The sequence below is a fragment of the Stigmatopora argus genome, chromosome 9 (genome assembly GCF_051989625.1).
Source record: "Stigmatopora argus isolate UIUO_Sarg chromosome 9, RoL_Sarg_1.0, whole genome shotgun sequence".
Taxonomy (NCBI): domain Eukaryota; kingdom Metazoa; phylum Chordata; class Actinopteri; order Syngnathiformes; family Syngnathidae; genus Stigmatopora; species Stigmatopora argus.
The window spans coordinates 17,664,887-17,682,472 of NC_135395.1; the positions used below are offsets into that span (position 1 = coordinate 17,664,887).

A 17,586-nucleotide genomic window follows, 5' to 3' on the forward strand; every position below is an offset into this window, starting at 1 on the left:
TGTAGACATTAATTAATTCCACTGGAATGGCGTCCAAATCTCAAGGAGAGATTTTGTTTAGCAGAGTGGAGCGCAAACAATCCTCCTAAATTTGGCATGCAAGAACAAAATCTCGACTCTCTGTCGTGTTCGGGGGGGAAAATAGCATCAAATTCGATAGGCTTCTTCATTAAAAGGTTGGATTTCAACTGTATGGAATACTTTTTTGATTTTCTCAAACCATAACTCTAAAGATACTAAAATTCTGAATCTTAGATTATATCATTATTATTATTTTTATTTTTTTACTTTGGATTTCGAGTTATATAAGTCAGTTATATATGCGGTTAGCACGTCCGCCTCGCAATTCGGAGATCAACGGTTGAATCCTGAGCTATGGGGAGTTTCCATGTTTTGCCCATTCATGCGTGGGTGTTCTCTGGGTACTCTTACTTAGCATTTCCAATGTATATAGTGTAAAATTGATAACAATAATAGCAACATTCATGTTTTAAAGTTAAATTCCTGCCAAGTCGAACGCCATTTTTACAACCGTACTACAAAACACTGCCGCCGAAAGCTACATTTATTTAAAAAAATGTTTATATTTTTTTATGTATCCCCTACCAATAGCCCATATAATCAGTATCCCCAACACCCTGACGATCAGCCTTATTTTCCCCTTTTTTTTTGTCTTCCTACCTTGACCTCGACAGTCACGTGCCTGAGACCGAGGACGGTAGTTTTGCAGAGGACGACCGGTAAGAATGTCCGGGCTGCTTGTTGACGTGACGTGGTAGTGCTGATGTGTCTTGGTGGAAATGTGACCTTTTTGGACGCAAGGCTGTTGTTCACTGAAACGTTTCCCTGTGCATTCGGTCGTTAAAGTGGAGGTGTTCAGTGCATAGTGCATTCCCTCCGTCTTTGGAACTGCTGAGGTGTGCAGACAAAAGCTTTCGTTTGATAGAATCCTGCGCTCTTTTACCATCTGATTCCCGCAGATTTAATGTGCTGACTTGCGACACACATTAGAAAGCGCACAACAAATTCTTCTGCGGTCGTGTTAATACGTACTGTACGGTAAAAGCATGCCCCTCCCTCCCCCTCACTAATTTGCATGGGTGATGGAGACCTGTTTGTTGATGCTTGATGTCCCTTTGCTTTCTTTCCCTTCCACGGAAACCCGTTTTGAGGCTTTAATTGTGCATGTCGAGCTGCTTTGTGCACATGATGTGTCACTAATACAAATACACGTTTTAGATCAACGTTTCTTAACCTTTTTTGAGCTGCGGCACACTTTTTTGCATTGAAAATGTCCGGTTCGAGTGATGCAAAAATGAGTAAGGTCATGTTTTTAATCGCATCATTTTATGACTTCTCTCCAAATATGACTTAATCACCTAATTTTACGCACAAAACTTTTTTTGTGCTTATTTAGAGAAAAATAAGCAACAAAATATCAGTTTCACAGTTTGAATCTTGTAATAGTGTAATCTATCATTGAACTTCATCATGTTTTAATTTTAACCATGTAATAGTTCAATTTTAATCTCATTATAGTAAATTTTTCTCTGAATATTACATTGGTTGGGAAACACTGTTTTAGATTAGATTAGGTTAGATTAGGTTATATTAGGTTAGACTAGGTTAGGTTAGATTAGGTTAGATTAGGTTATTTTAGGTTAGATTAGATTAGGTTAGATTAGGTTAGATTAGGTTATATTAGATTAGGTTAGATTAGATTATTCATCCTGTATTTGGGAAATTTCACTGTCACAGTAGCAAGAGGGTGAGAATACAGACACAGAAAAAGACATTTTAGACATAATTAAATAGGTAACCACCCTTTTTAGTTCAACAAATATACAATATTTCCTTCCATAGGATCATCTTTTATCTTAAAGGGGTCACCATTCAGATATTTCTTAAAATAGAAAACGTATTTCTTAAAAAAAACATGGCCCCTGATGTTCTTATTGATCATTTTTTGCAAGCCCGTTTTGTTTTTGCAACCTTGACTACAGTATCACTTGACCATGAGCATAATATTTATAGCTTGTAAAATGGAGGCCATCATTATTGTCCGACGTTTATTGCATTTACGTCAGAACTCGTCTCGTGATGAAATGATGCCATACTCTCACGGATAAGTCCGTTTTAAAGTCAGACACGTCTCCGCCGTATGAATGTTTCATCAGGATACGGCCGCGAGTAATTGATTGAGAGCCGTCGCTAGCTATGTTCACGTCGCCACGGCGCGCCGCCGCTCTGGCAGCCGATCGATAAGCCATCGCGCTTTGGCCTGAAAGCTTTCATCGTCAACATGCTGAGTGATTTCCCCAGTGGAGCTCGCAGGGACTTCGTCCTCTTCCCGTCCATCTAAAATAGTGTGTGGTCTTATACTGTTTATCATACTTGTCAATTTATACGTTTTTAGGTCATTTCAAATGGTGTTCGCCATATAACGATTTTTGTACAGGATATTTTTAAGTATTTTTTGTAAAACTGATCTCGTTTTATCCATTTCGGCTCTAATTCGGATCGTCTCAGTCACTGGAGCAGATGAAAACGTCATCCGCGACTGCTAATGTTGTCACCCATCCTCCTTTTCACTATCTAAATATAGCGCGTCAGCAAGCAATGTACCCTGACAGTCAAACTGTCAGCGTCATAGGGCGACATCTTGAATTTAGTGCATACTGATTGGGCACCCCGTTCACTTTGGAGAACATTTTAGACTTAAGACAACCCTACGTGAGTAAAGGGTTGCATTTGTACGGTTTATTATCACTTAAGGGGAATTGCAATCATTAATAAGGGGAGCAATTGACCGAGGTACGGTTTATGCATCGAGATATTGCCAACAATTGTTTTCTAATGCTGGATGTGTATGTTTGGGTCCATATAAACATTTGTGTTGCTTGTGTTTGTCACAAATTCAAACTTAAAAGACCAAATGTTGGCTAGTTCGTAAAAAATGGATTGATTGTAGACAAATGTTGCCCTTATGCACTATTTCGATGCAACTATCAGTGGTGGTCTAAGTTTCTTCTCGAGGTAGTGTGGGGTCAAGGCAGTAACTATCTTGAAGTGACATATCTGAACTGAAGACATCTTGTTACATAGTCAGAAGCGAGATTTACTCCTTTTTCTACTTCTTCCATTGAAAAGGACAATTGTCCCATTGTCACACGAATAAATAATGAGCTCATCGACCCTAGTGTCACTTGATATGTTCCATTCCAATGTACTGTAGTGTATAATCAACATCAAATCTACCATATCCTTTTTTAAATAGTGAATTTTATCTGCTCATTTCCATGATGATTGAGATTTCTAAACTGCGGCCATAATTGCCTAATTCTCACCCAGATCTACTTTAATATATATTCCTGGTAACCCTAGATAATAAATAGCACACACCATGTTGACTGCAGCTGTTCTTTGGTCAGCATCTAATCTATGGAAACATTTCTATCTGGCCCGCTGTGCCGCGAACAAAATCCGCTGTGGGCCTGATCTATAGGACGCCATTCATCACCAAATGGCGGATCGATGGTCCCCGAGCGGCCGGCAAAACGGCGCTAGATGAGCCAACGCTTCGGCTGTGGGGATAATGAAAGACATGATTTACTTTAATAAGCAAATAACAGCACCTTTGCTTTTCACTCTACGCTCGTTAAAAAATGCTAGCAGTTTGTTCATCACTTCTTCCTTGTAAACAACATGTATGCTTTTAGGAGCAAAATAATTTGGTTTTTAATTATTTGGTAGGTGGGCTTTATTGGAAGTTGCTGTGTCCCTAAGCATTTTTGTTGTTGTTATTGTTGTTGAATGAATGCAAAATGCTTTTTGTTTGCTCTTATTGCATGAGGGGAAACAAAATTCTTACATTTTGGTGTCAGAAAAGAGGAGTATGAAAAGGTTAAATAGACCATAATTGACGACAGATTTGTGTATCATACGATTTAATGTAAATCAAATGACCTTATTTATGATCATAATTTTGAACTGCATTCACAATTTTGAAATATTTGCTACAACAGTCAACATTACTATAGTAAAAAAATGAGTTTGAAGCTTTACAAAACAAGGACTATATGATAAAAACATGCCCTTTTAGTATTTTAGTATTTTGTACTTTATTTTGGTGGAAAATCCATATTTTGTAATATTCTAATTGTCAATACTGTAATGCTGTTGAGGTTGCCGGTCCGCAGTGCTTTTCATTTGCACTGATCCACCAGTGCAATTTTGTTGTTGTTTAAAGTGTGTTATGTTGTCTTTTTTTTAGGCACAGCACGCACTCATCAGATGAGTCCGGATTTATCGACCCCAGCTTGCTGGAAAACCTCCAAAGTAATCATGTGAGTAAAGCTCCCTGTCAAGTAACGTCTCAGGTAAAAAAAAAAAATGCTTTCAATCGGTGTACTATCTCCTCCAAACTTGACCTTAAGGTTTTACGGTTATTTACATCATGTCGTATTTCTTAATGATGCTACCACTCGTTGAAGTAGCAGTGAATAATCGGTTTTTAACCCCATTCATTATTTTTTTAATCACTTTTGATTAAAAACCTTTCTTGAAAGGGTTTTCAAATTCCATATTTGGGAAATTTCACTGTCTCAGTAGCAAGAGGGTGAGAATACAGACAGAAAAATACATTTTAGACATCAATAAATAGGTAATAAGTAAGTTAATAAATAAATAAATAGGTGTGTCGCTGATATATATATATATATATATATATATATATATATATATATATATATATATATATATATATATACATATATGTATAAATGTGTGTGTATGTATTTATATATGTATATATATTTATTTGTGTATGTATTTATATATGTATATATATTTATTTGTGTATGTATGTGTGTATATATATAAATATATTTGTGTATGTATATATATGTATATATGTGTATATATATATACATATATACACATATACATATATAAATACATACACATACCCACATTTATACATATATATATATACATATATACACATATAAATACATACACACATTTATATATATATATATATATATATATAAATATATATATATATATACATACACACACGTATATAAATACCTACACACACACACACATTTATACATATACATATATACATACATATAAAGATCTGCAGCGGTTCTAAATGAACTCCACGTCCTCTCTCGAAGTGCCATCTTCCTAGCGGGATCGTCAACTTTTAGCACACCAGTCACCACGCCCTAAGCGGGCATCCATCAGCGTTGCTTTGACAGAAGGCGACGACCCACCAGTCGGCGAGGGTCAGAGGTCTGGCTTGATCGCTGACGGCGCAGTATTCGCCGACGAGCGTCGCCGTCCTTTCCACTCTTTGCGCTTGAACTTGTCAAGGCCCTGGTTTGCATAGCTCCTTAACGATTATTATTGCAAGCCTAAATTAAACTCTTTGGCCTTCGTACATCTTGGCAAAGAGAGCCGTCCTTCGAAGGCGCCTCGCTAAATTAAAACCCAATTTGCTTACGAAGCGACGATAACTTTCATGGCTACATCTACTATACTGATAGAAATGGTGTACTATTTTATTCTTTGACGCCAAATGAAAAATAAAAACAAAATTTAATCCAGTAGACGTTCCCTCACTCTTTTATTGTTTTGATTGACAAACGCTTTGATTTGGCACTCATTTCCCAAACATTTCTAATTTTGCGCCTTCCTATGCATTCCATTTTTAAAGCTAATGTCATTTTAAATTTTCACTCATTTCTTTTAGCCCACCGCTGCTATCATCCTGGAATTCATGACCATGATGGCCATCTGTCACACCGCTGTCCCAGAACGCACTGATGGAAAAATCGCCTATCAGGCAGCCTCCCCAGGTATAATACCAACCCTTTTTTCTATCATTATATATACTGCATTTTTCCTTTATATTCGTGGATAGAAGTTTGCAGTCCATGATAACTTTCTACACATTCCCATTCATCAATTTCAATAATACCGCTAAAACGCCACTTATACTTGGGCATGCTTCTACCGCTGCTAGTAGTTTTAATCTCCTTATTTTATTAACTGTGGTTGACTCCTTTACACTTTTTACAGTGCAGAAATCTTGAAAGCCTTTTAAAGTTTTAATTATATTTCTACACATTCACATTTATATTTTTTCAATAATACCTATAAAATGCCACTTGTACTTGGGCATGGTTCTAGTGAGTAGTTGGACTTGTAGTTTTAATCTCCTTATTCTATTAACTGTGGTTGACTCCTTTACACTTTTTACAGTGCAGAAATCTTGAAAGCCTTTTAATTATAGCCGCGTTATGAAAAAAGTCATTTTATTACATTTCTTTGTAAATCAATTTACATTTTTTACTTATATTAAAAGACCCACTGGCATCCCTCATTTTTCTTATCTTTGTCCATAGGATGATGTAAAATAGAAAAGTTAAAAAAGGATAATTATTAGTAGGAAATTGTGATAAAAAGAAAATATCCCTTGTGGAATGTTTGGAGCTTGTACACATTGCAGCAAAAGTGTTTCAACATGCCCAACATGCCCGTCGCCCCTAGCAGGACTATGTAAATGTACGCAGATAATAAATAAATAAAGTAAAAGGACAGCCTTAATGGAATTGCAAAATGTCACCAACCCTGGAGGCATTGTTTGCTGTTCGTCATGTAAACACTGAGTGGACTCTTATTAAAAAAAATAAAATAAGATGAGAGAATAACATTTGATGAAACTTGCTTCTGTAATAAACCAATATATTACCAGAACGAATATTAATGTTAGCATCCATGGCAATATGGATACTTATCACTTACAGGTGGCAATTGCAACAATCAGTATTCTTTTATTAAGTGGAATTGTCATGCTTATTATGTGACATTCTGGGCTTATTTTGTTCCATGTTGCTTCCACAAATGTTGTTTGCGTGGGGGATGAGCTTGTTAAGTGAACTGGAAAAAGAAAACAAAACAAGTAGATGGCTTTTTCTGTCCCTGCAGCACCATTTCTAGCATCCATTATGCTACAAGATACCTGCTCCATTTTTGCAAATACGTCCTCAGCTTGGCTTGATGTCTAACATTCTTTTTCTTTGTCTTGACTTCCAAGATGAAGGCGCTCTGGTGAGAGCTGCGCGCAACTTGGGCTTTGTCTTCTCTGGTAGAACGCCAGACAGCGTCATTGTGGAAATGGTACGTTTCATCTCCTGCAACACAATATACGCTGCCGACGTGCACACACTCATTGGATGGAATCAATGTCATTTTTTTATTTTAACGCGATATTTATTCAAATCAACCGTACATTTGATTACCTTTTCCATTGTAAAGTGTTCATTTCTGCTCCTTTTTTTTTTCTATTAGTTGACATAGTACTAGCCCAAAAATTTGAATATCAAGTAAAAGTCATTTAAATCTTGGCAGTTTAACATATTTTATGAGATGGAAATATATTGATTTCCATTTTGTTCATTCTTTTATCTCTGCAATATTAAACTTTTAAGCCCGATTGCAGGAAATACAACCTCAAGATATTCAAATTTTCAAAGTAGTGCTATATATCATTTTTTTTAGCTGTGGCACTTTTTGCATTGAAAACATTTGAAGGGAAAATCTTTTAATTTAAAACTATGTCGCCTATATTAATAATAGTCATTCTCATCAGAATGTTATGAGCAGGAATCAAATAAACCTCCAAAATGATTCCTAAATCGAATTTGTTCACACAAAAGTTGATCTCTGAACAACGTCCGGTTCGAGTGATGCAAAAATAAGTAATGTCATATTTTTAATCGCATCATTTTATGACTTTTCTCCAAATATGACTTCAATCTCCTAATATTACGCCAAAAAAATTGCTCACACGGACTTTATGTCGCCAAAAATTGATGCCCTAGAAACCAAAAAAATTCTAGTTCATGTTAGAGGAAAAATAAGCAACAAAAAACTGTTTCACACTTTGGATCTTGAAATATTTGAATTTTATTATCATTAAATTTATATTAATTTTTCTCTTTGACTATTACATTGTATGACACCTGCCCATTCCTCACAAACACTGCTCACAATTCCAATTTTTGACAACGAGGAATTTAGTCTGAGCATTATCACCCTTTAATTGTTCCTCCTTTAATTGCTTAACCCGCTGATTGCACCCGAAGGAAGCGGCGAGGCCAGAAGCATTCCCTCTTTTTGTCTTCTCGGCATCTCCGAGACACGGCTTGAATTTTTCCCGCTTCATCAGAGCAGTCTTAACGTTTCACATCAGTTTAATCGTTTGCTCTCCTGCCGCGCGCTTGCTTTAATGAAAGATGTTAATGGAATCCTACCTTGTTTTTCTCTTTTTATACTCGAAGATGGGAAGCGAAGAGAAGTATGAGCTGCTTCATGTGCTGGAGTTTACCAGGTAAAGTAGGATCTTTTATCATATTAATATTTCTTTGCAGAACCGAACATTACAAAAATTGTTTTTTATGTAAAGAGATAATCCAACGGTGGAAATTATAATCTTACAGGGAAATTAAACACACGTGTGTCTAAATCGTCAAGAAAAACAGGTTTAAAAATTAAAATCTGAATGAAATATTCAAAGAATAAATAGTCAAATATAGTTCAAACATAAAAATAGTCTTTTGCATTCTCTATCAGTTCCTTGCAACTTTGTTTTGTGTCCTCATAAAGACAACCGCATGGTTTTTCTTCTTTTTTTTAGACAGAATTTGAATCAGGCATAAAAGCGGACACCATTTTCAGTCATCAAACTACCCCGAATAAATCCAGCGAGTATTTCTCTTGTTTTAAAGTGCATAACATCTCCCTACAGTGACTTAACCACAACGTTACCCACGGCCATCTTGTCTAATTTTAGCTCTGCTCAGACTGTGAGCCATAATTTGTCGGCTGCAACACCTCAAGAGGACACCTTCTTTCTCTCACCCCTCCTTTTTCTCTCTCTCTCGTTCTTTTTCTCTCACCCAGTGTAAGGAAGAGGATGTCAGTCATCATGCGCACGCCAACCGGAAAGATCCGCCTTTACTGCAAAGGAGCTGTGAGTGTCTTGTCTGTCGCCATGGTGATGCACGACACCTGCCTCCTGCCGTGCTCTCCCTCATCACATTTAAAAACATTTTTCTGTACCACCCCGTGCACTAAAAATCCATTTAAGTGTGCGATGGTTCTGAAGTGTATGTTTATTAAAGCAAAAGTATTTATCGTTATTTTTGTTGTTTGTGTGCAGGATACGGTAATATACGACAGACTGGCAGACAGCTCTCGTTACAAAGAGATCACGTTGAAACATCTGGAGCAGTTTGCCACTGAGGGTAAGCAAGTTTTTAAATTGAAGCAGAAAAAAAGGCATTTTTATCAATATCAGGTCAGGCGAATTTTACATGGTGGTGATTTTTTTGTGTGTTTGCTTTTTTATTATTGCCTGTATGGATTTTTCATAGCACTCAATGCCAAAGCAAACTGTTCCACTCAAAGGTGTTGTTCTGTACTCACACCGCCCCCTTGTGACGATTAAATTGTACGAAGTCAATACTACATAAAGTACTATATATTGTGCCTCGTTAAAGTCTACTAAAATGGCAAAAAGGATTCGTGTAAGTTGTTTTATGCGTACTTTAGTATGACTCAAATGTGTATTTCTTTGTTTGAAGCCTCCTTACATCCCTGTGCAGTTTTTTTTTGGTTTGTCTTTGAGACTTCAGTTCCAAATTTGGCCAAGTTCTTCATTAGCATCCAAAATCCAAGTCCATCAAATGCTTTTTTTGAATAATGTGCTGTTTTGAATTTTTTAACGATTCTCACTCTGGTTCTTGACACTTGCAAAAGGCTGCCATAACTTTATGGATCCATCTCCTCCGTTATGCACGTCAATGATTCTTTTTCTTGGCATGATGCTTTCTCAGAGCTGAATAATGCAACATTGATTGAATTTTCTCATATTAAGAGCAACGTCAGGGTTGGGCTTCTCATTTTTTATTTATTTTGTGACTGAGTCTGTTCCTAATTTTAATGGACCGATTCCCACTACACTTTTTTTTAAATACAGATAGGTGCTCTATTGAATGGGCAAATACAATGGTTAAGTTGCATTTGTGGTCACACAGGACTGCGCACGCTGTGCTTCGCCGTCGCAGACATTAGCGAGTCGTCCTATCAGCAATGGTTGGAGGTCTACCGTCGAGCCAGCACCTCCCTGCAGAACCGAGCCCTCAAGATGGAGGAGAGCTACGAACTCATTGAGAAGGTACGTTGAAATCAAATCAAACTTGACATTTTCGTCTTCCTTTGTAACCATGAATTGCCATCCTCAAAAGATGGTCGCTTTAGGCCAAGGCTCTATCTTTCTAATACCATTGCCCCTGTTCATCTCAATTTGGGGAAAGACGGGGAACCACCTCTCTGACCATGGGCCGTGGGGGGTGCTGGAGCCTATCCCAGCTAACTACAGCCATCAGGCAGGGCCTACCCAGCCAATCGGTTTTTACAAGCAGACAAACAACCAATCACCAAGGACATTTTAATATACAATTAGCTTAGCATGCATACTTTTAGGACTTGGGATGGAACCGGAGTACCCGGAGAAAACCCACACAAGCCCGGGGAGAACATCCAAACACTGTAAGGACCCACCTGGGATCGAACCCTCGACCCCGGAATCGCTAACCACTCAGCTCGCCGGGCCGCCACTTTTAAATACATTCATTCATCCAAGTGCTAGCCCGTATTTTTTATTTTTATTTTCTTTAGCTTTTCCCACCAGACTGGACTCAAGCGTAAAAGTCTGAGTAGCGCGGCCAATGTAATCAGACTTGGATAACGGGGAAAATTCCAAGTGTATGTTTGTTTGAGATCACAAGCAGGTAATTGGCGCCGTGCGCTCTGGGCCTCGTAGGGAGCGTCAATCAAAGACGGCGAGCCGCGGTCGTTAATCACCCGCTCGCTCGCTCGCTTGGCACGCCCTGCCAACACACACACATACGCGCACACATGCACTAACGCACACATAGATGCATAAGTGCAATCTGGCATGGAATACATAGGAGTGATTTTATTAGATGGAGAAATTGTCAGGTAAAAATGTCTCTTTGAATGAGGAGAAACAGTGTCTTAGAGAGCCACGTGGAGGCGCAGTAGAGTCACCCAGCAGTACTCTTGCAGTTCAGGTCAATCTTCAGTTATTACTTCCTAAAGAATGGGAATGATGTGCTAAGAATTCATTTTGTTACTATTAACCTTTGGAATTGAGGTCCTTAGAGTTGGGAATTACATTTTTCAACTGTTCAACTATTATTCTCATATGTTCAACTGTCTTATTAAGTATAATTGTGTTGTCATACGAAGAGGTGGACTAAGTCACTTAATTCTCATCTGAAAGCACAATTCCCAAACGCACCACTTAATTAATGTCATTAAGTGCGGTTAAAAAAACAAACCTTGCAATGACTCTGCAAACCGGGTTGGCTTTTGTGTGTCTTTTCTGTGATGAAATGATTGATATTGAGCCTCTACATCACGGCTGTCAAAGTGGCGGCCCGGGGGCCAAATCTGGCCCACCGCATCAATTTGTGCGGCCCGAGAAAGTACATCATGAGTGCCGACTTTCTGTTTTAGGATCAAATTTAAATGAATAGGAATAGATGAATATTAAATTTCCTGATTTTCCCCCTTTTAAATCAACAATTGTATTTTTTTTATCTTTTTTTCTGTTTTTAGTTCAAAAATCATTTTGTAAAATCTAAAAATATATATAAAAAAAGCTAAAATAAACGTTGTTTTAGATCTATAAAAAACTGAATATTCAGGGCATTTAATCCAGCTCATTTAATCCATTTATTTAAAAAATATCTAAATATTATATCTAAAATGGTCCGGCCCACATGGAATGGATTTGACGTTAAAGCGGCCCGCGAACCAACCCGAGTCTGACACCCTTGCTCTACATTGACCGACACTACGACACAAATGAGACTCTGACTTGTTTTAAAAGCTGTACAAGCAACATTTGGCTTGACTGTCTAGCTGCTTGATGGCTCTTTCTCCTGCTAACCCTCAAAGAATACACCTAACATCAGCAGGACCAAAAAAAATCCCAAAGCCACCCAAAGTACCAATCAGATCTCATCGCGTTCCATCTCTGTACCAATTCTTTGCTCTTAAACCTGTAAAAAAAGCAGTTTGTTTTCCCTCACGACTACATCGTGCACACATCTACTACACCTCTGGCCCCAAAGTCCTCAAACCTTCTGTGTCTGTTCTGACTGATAAACAAGAGCAGCTGTAAGTTTAGCTCCAGTGGAGCTTGGAACTTTTCTTTTTTTTTCCTCATATTTTTATTGTTCACAGGAGATTGCCACTCTTGAAAATTCCAACTGTGTATTCTCATATGACTTTGTCTCTGGTAACATTCCATTGATGATAGCAGTTCAATGAATATTTGAAATTCATCTGATTCCAATCGCCTACCTTCCAATATTATGGAAAAAAAAACTGAAACCAATTGTTTATGAGGAATGTGGCCTGTTTTTTTTTTCTATGGTAGAATCTACAGTTATTGGGGGCCACCGCCATCGAGGACAAACTGCAGGATAAAGTGCCCGAGACCATCGAGACACTGATGAAAGCTGACATCAAGATCTGGATCCTGACAGGAGACAAACAGGAAACGGCCATCAACATCGGTAAGGAGGCCAAATCCAGCCTGATACCCACTTGAAAATGACAAGTTGTGTCATAGAAGGAAAAAACTGAACAAAACACCATGTTAACATTTCATTCAGTTCCATTTGGCCTTGATTCTTCCTTACATTTTTTTGGACGGCACCACCGAAGTCAATCTAACGATAACGACGACATCCCAGAATGTAACTTAGCATGCGGATTTTATAAAGTCCTACAGGTGGTTCTATTTTGGTCGCTAAGTCAATCCCGACTAGAGAATAATCATATCAAAGATAGGAATGCGCAACAGAAAGCCAACGGTTCAGAAAGACTGAACGCAACAGTTTTATACATTTATTTGAAGCCACTCCAATCCTCCGATTGCGCAATACTTTGAATTTGAACGCCAAGTTGCCTGGCTTCCCCCACCTAGTCGGACCAAATCGCGCCCAGAAGGTCATTTGCAATGCATTTTGGGCCCTCAACTCCGTCGCGACCCAGATGTTAAATCCGATAGCGTTCTTCGGGCGGTCTGCAAAACCGCAACGCGACGTACGTCTATAGAACGAGCATCTGTTGCTGCGCACGGGATGATGTATGAGCCCCGCTCACCGACATGATGTAAATAACATGCATATGTACACAAGCGGGCACTTTGTAGGCGTCTGCCTCCCCTCGGGGCCTTTTGGCCCCCACCAATGTATCAGTAGTGCAAATGAGCCCCCTCCTCGCCATTCCAGCGCGTCCATGCGGCCGCCCACGCGTGGGGAAAATCGATAGCTAAAAAAGCGCCCCGCTCCGAGTCGACCTACCACTGCGGGGCCCTCTCAATCGGCCCTTTGTGCCCGGCCGGAATGCCCAGATGTGAGCGCGGAATCACTGCACCCGCTTTTGGGGGCGTGGCTTCTTGGACTGGGGTTCCACTGTAAATCCCCATGCCGATATTGACTTTAATTTGACAATTGAAATTGGATCTTTCTTGCTAGAGTTAATGGCAAACAAGTGATTTTCGCTTTTTTTTTTTTTAATTGGAGGCGGAGCTAACCACCCAAATGCCCCTCTTGGAGCGGTCCAACCGTAATTCAGGCCCAAGCCAGCTGTGTTGACTCAACTTAGCGGCAAAGTAACACGGCGGGTCAGTTTGATCTGACTTGCGTCCAAGCAGGAGTTGTAAAGACCGTCATTATTTGGGGGCGGCGCTCATTTGCCGCCATTACCGCGGGATGGACCACAGTTACTCTGACAGCATAGCAGCCGACTCCCAGCGTTGTTTGTTCTGGGACTCGCTTCACAGCGCCGTTCGCTCCGCCGTTGGTCCAAAGTACGTCACGTTCTGGACGGGGCGCAGTTGGGACGCGGTTGGAAGCCAAGCGCCCGCACCGCTTTTTCACGAGAGGGTTTGTCAAAAGAACCACTGAAGAGACGTCCGTTCGAAAACATTTAAGTGACGGGGAAAACAGCGTCTTGTTAAGAATGATTACATTTCACCATTTTAAATCAGGATTAAAGTCAAATATATTCTGGAATACAAAAAACACACACCAAATGACATGTTTTTTTTTCAGATACAAACTTCAATTTTTTTCCTGCTGAAATTTTAGAAAAATATCCGATACGTTTACGGCGGCAGGGGTGTCAGACTCGGGTTGGTTGGCGGGCCGCGTTAACGTCAACTCGATTTCACGTGGGCCGGACCATTTTAGATATAATGTTTAGATATTTTTTTTATAAATGGATTAAAAGAGCCGGATTAAAAGCCCTGAATATTCCGTTTTTTATAGATCTAAAAGAATGTTTATTTTAGCTTTTTTTTATATGTTTTTAGATTTTACAAAATTATTTTTGAACTAAAAACACAGAAAAAAATGGATTAAAAAATGACAATTATTGATTTAAAAGGGGGAAAATCAGGAAAATTAATACACATCTATACTCTTCATTTTAATTTGATCCTAAAACAGAAAGTCGGCACTCATGATTTACTTTCCCGGGCCGCACAAAATGATGCAGCAGGCCAGATTTGGCCCCTAGGCCGCCACTTTGACACATGTGGTTTACTGTTTGGTGAACTAAAGAAACTATGGGCAACAGTTTTGTCAGGAAGTGATCAATTATTAAGGTGAGGTCTTAGTCTCCTAACACTTATGTTTATAATTTATAATAACATCTTGTTCTTTTCCGACCATAGGACACTCCTGCAGACTACTCACAAAGAACATGGGGATGCTGGTGATAAACGAGGACACACTTGACGTAAGTTTACCTCAGAATTCTCTACCCCAAAAAAGTACTTTTAACGACTACATTTTGTTTCCGACTAATTAGAATCATAACTCAAAATACATCATATAGAATATACAGTAATCCCTTGATTATCGCGTCTTCACTTATCGCAAATTCACTACTTTGCAATTTTTCAAGTTCATAAAAATTTAAATCCGCGCTACTAGGACTCAGTACTGAAGAAAAAAACCTTATAATAGGGGTGACCCTACTTTGTGAGTTTCTTATTATCGCGGCCATGTCTGGTCTACATTAACCGCGATATTCGTCCACTCGGCTGGTGGTTAAGCGCGCAAAATGGAGTCAAAAGTCCCAAATCCGGATTGATAAAGCGCACGGAGCGGCGCTTTGAAACGTCAGCTCCTGTTGGCTTGTGCTTGAGCAGATGCTTACATAAGGTGCTTTGTTAACAATGCAAAAAGGCGGAAAGCGCAAGCTCAAGCGCCCGCACCGCCACGCATTCCCGGGCCAGACGGCCACGGCGGCCGCGGGAGTAATTGGAGCGTGTCTTCCCTCCGCGCTGCTTTACGGGTGCGCCTGTCAAGGTTTTTGGACATCCCCTGCGCTGCATCAGCTCACTGGCTCTGAAATTCGTCAAGTGAAAACCAACCTGTTCTCCGGTATGGGATTAGCTCACTTTCATTGCCAATGTTACACCCTTTCAAGTGGCTCACTCTCAGAAAAATATTCTCCAAATATGGACAAAAAGGCATTTCCAGTCCTTATAAAGTTTGGCAACAATTTCATTTTTAAAACAATTTTTTATACCCCTGTCGAGTTAGATTTATAAGGCGATTAAAACTCATTGGAATGCTGATTGCAAAATTGCAAACGTTTAGTTGGTCCAATAAATCAAGTGCAAAAATAGGTAAAGCTGCTAAAATCAGCACGCTTCACTTCTGTTCGCCTGCAATTGAATTAAATGCTTTTATTGTCATTATAATGAGATTTAAACACTGTATATGAGAAGATCAACATCTGACACAATGAATTTAAGTTAAAATATCATGAAAAGTTGTCTCAAAAAACTACAATGTCGCTTTGGGATGTCCATACCGCATGGGTCTCTTTTATAACCTCGTGATTTCAATTTTATAGCTTTATTACATGTCAAATTAACAAAATATAGTGCTCAAAATTAAATTTAAAAAATCCATGACATTCTTGTCATTAAAATTCAATCCTTTCGACAGACTGGAGTGGTCTCGTCCATTTTAGCAGGAGTTATCCCATCGCGTAGTGATGTAGATGACTCTACATTTCCGCAAACATCCCGATCCCAGGTCACACGTCACGTATCAACAATGAAGCCCAGTCTTTACGGGATGCTCCGAATTGCCCAACCCTAACCCCCTAACACTGGCGATTCACATCCACTAAATGCCTCATTATGGCCAAATAACAAAAGAATTTTAAGAGGACACTTGGGGAACTCCACTGCCTAGTTTAGAGCTAAAAATGTCGTCTTTGCTTGAATGTCCATCTGACTGGATTAGACCCAAACTGGAGGTAGACCTTCATTACAATTACAATATCAACAAAGTTCTGATATGACAAAGGATGTCTGATTGAATGCAGAATGTTCACACATGCGCAAATGTGTCCTCTTTCCTGGCTTTTTTTTCTGGGTTAATCCATCATCTCTCTCCCGCTGCGTATCTGCTGAAAGGCAAAGCCCCGTTGTCCAAATATTTCCCTTAAGATGAGGTTTCAGAGTTTTATTTTGCCAAGCCATTGCTGCCGGCTCCCTCCGGTCCTCCACGACCACTTTGACAGATTGGGTGGGCCACGTCACGGGCCGAAACCCTCCCACACACTCACCAGGTTCCTGAAAAATGTCTGTCATCTTCGAAGGGACAGATTCTTTGTCGGACGCCATTGTGGGGCGAAGGTGACGTCAATCAGGTTGCACGCTTACAGTTGACGCACTCAAACGTACTGAAAAGCATCTTCGAAAATAGCCGGACATTCTTAATAGTTTCTGTGTCTGGGTTATTTGAGGAACTAAGTGAAGAGTAGCTTTGAAAAAAATTGGCTGACATTCTTTATAGTTTCTGAGTCTGTGTAATTTGAGGAACTAAGTGAAAAGTAGCTTAGACAATAGGCTGATATTCTTTATGGTTTCTCTGTGCAATGACGTGCTTGACGTAACGAGTAGGCGGGACAATCACTTTGATTGGCTGAATAATTACACTTAAAAATGTCTCACAAAGGCTTTTTTGCTGAAACATTGGTGATGGTGTTTTTCTTTACTATCACACAAAAATGAAATAATAATAAAAGCACAAATTTGCTCAAAAATGACCCCTTCAAAGATTTCCCCTGAAATTTCAGACTTGATAATGACTAATAGTTACTAATTGCCGTTGCCTCCTGATCAGATTTTCTTACAGCACTTTTTAAATCCTGTGGAAACATTCAACAAGTCAATTACACTGAATACAAAAATCCCAATAAATAGGAGTTTAATGACAGTGACACATTGGAACAATTTATTTCTGTTTCCATCATGCCAGCCTGACTTAAATGTCTTCAAAATCAAACAAAGTGGGATCAGACCAGCATCCCTCAGTGGGTTCCGTTCGACGTTAGAGGTTCAAGCCAAAGTCGCATTTCCCAACTAAGTGCTTTTCCATC

At 39.2% G+C, this 17,586-nt stretch overlaps 1 protein-coding gene across 6 annotated transcripts in view; it reads left to right on the forward strand.

Annotated features, from left to right (window-relative positions):
- Positions 1 to 17,586, forward strand: part of atp8a1 (ATPase phospholipid transporting 8A1) — a 69,903-nt gene that overhangs the window by 26,496 nt on the left and 25,821 nt on the right. For 4 of the 6 annotated variants that reach the window (XR_013303158.1, XM_077609035.1, XM_077609034.1 and 1 more), the window contains 10 exons: positions 696 to 740; positions 4,274 to 4,346; positions 5,762 to 5,867; positions 7,109 to 7,191; positions 8,355 to 8,404; positions 8,977 to 9,046; positions 9,236 to 9,320; positions 10,113 to 10,252; positions 12,548 to 12,686; positions 14,855 to 14,919. Coding sequence is in view for 5 of the 6 variants with exons in the window: in XM_077609035.1 (XP_077465161.1) it covers positions 696 to 740; positions 4,274 to 4,346; positions 5,762 to 5,867; positions 7,109 to 7,191; positions 8,355 to 8,404; positions 8,977 to 9,046; positions 9,236 to 9,320; positions 10,113 to 10,252; positions 12,548 to 12,686; positions 14,855 to 14,919 (856 nt within the window). In the remaining variant the exon portion in view is untranslated. The remainder of the gene's footprint in view (positions 1 to 695; positions 741 to 4,273; positions 4,347 to 5,761; positions 5,868 to 7,108; positions 7,192 to 8,354; positions 8,405 to 8,976; positions 9,047 to 9,235; positions 9,321 to 10,112; positions 10,253 to 12,547; positions 12,687 to 14,854; positions 14,920 to 17,586) is intronic. The other 2 variants (XM_077609037.1, XM_077609036.1) reach the window with 1 other exon arrangement.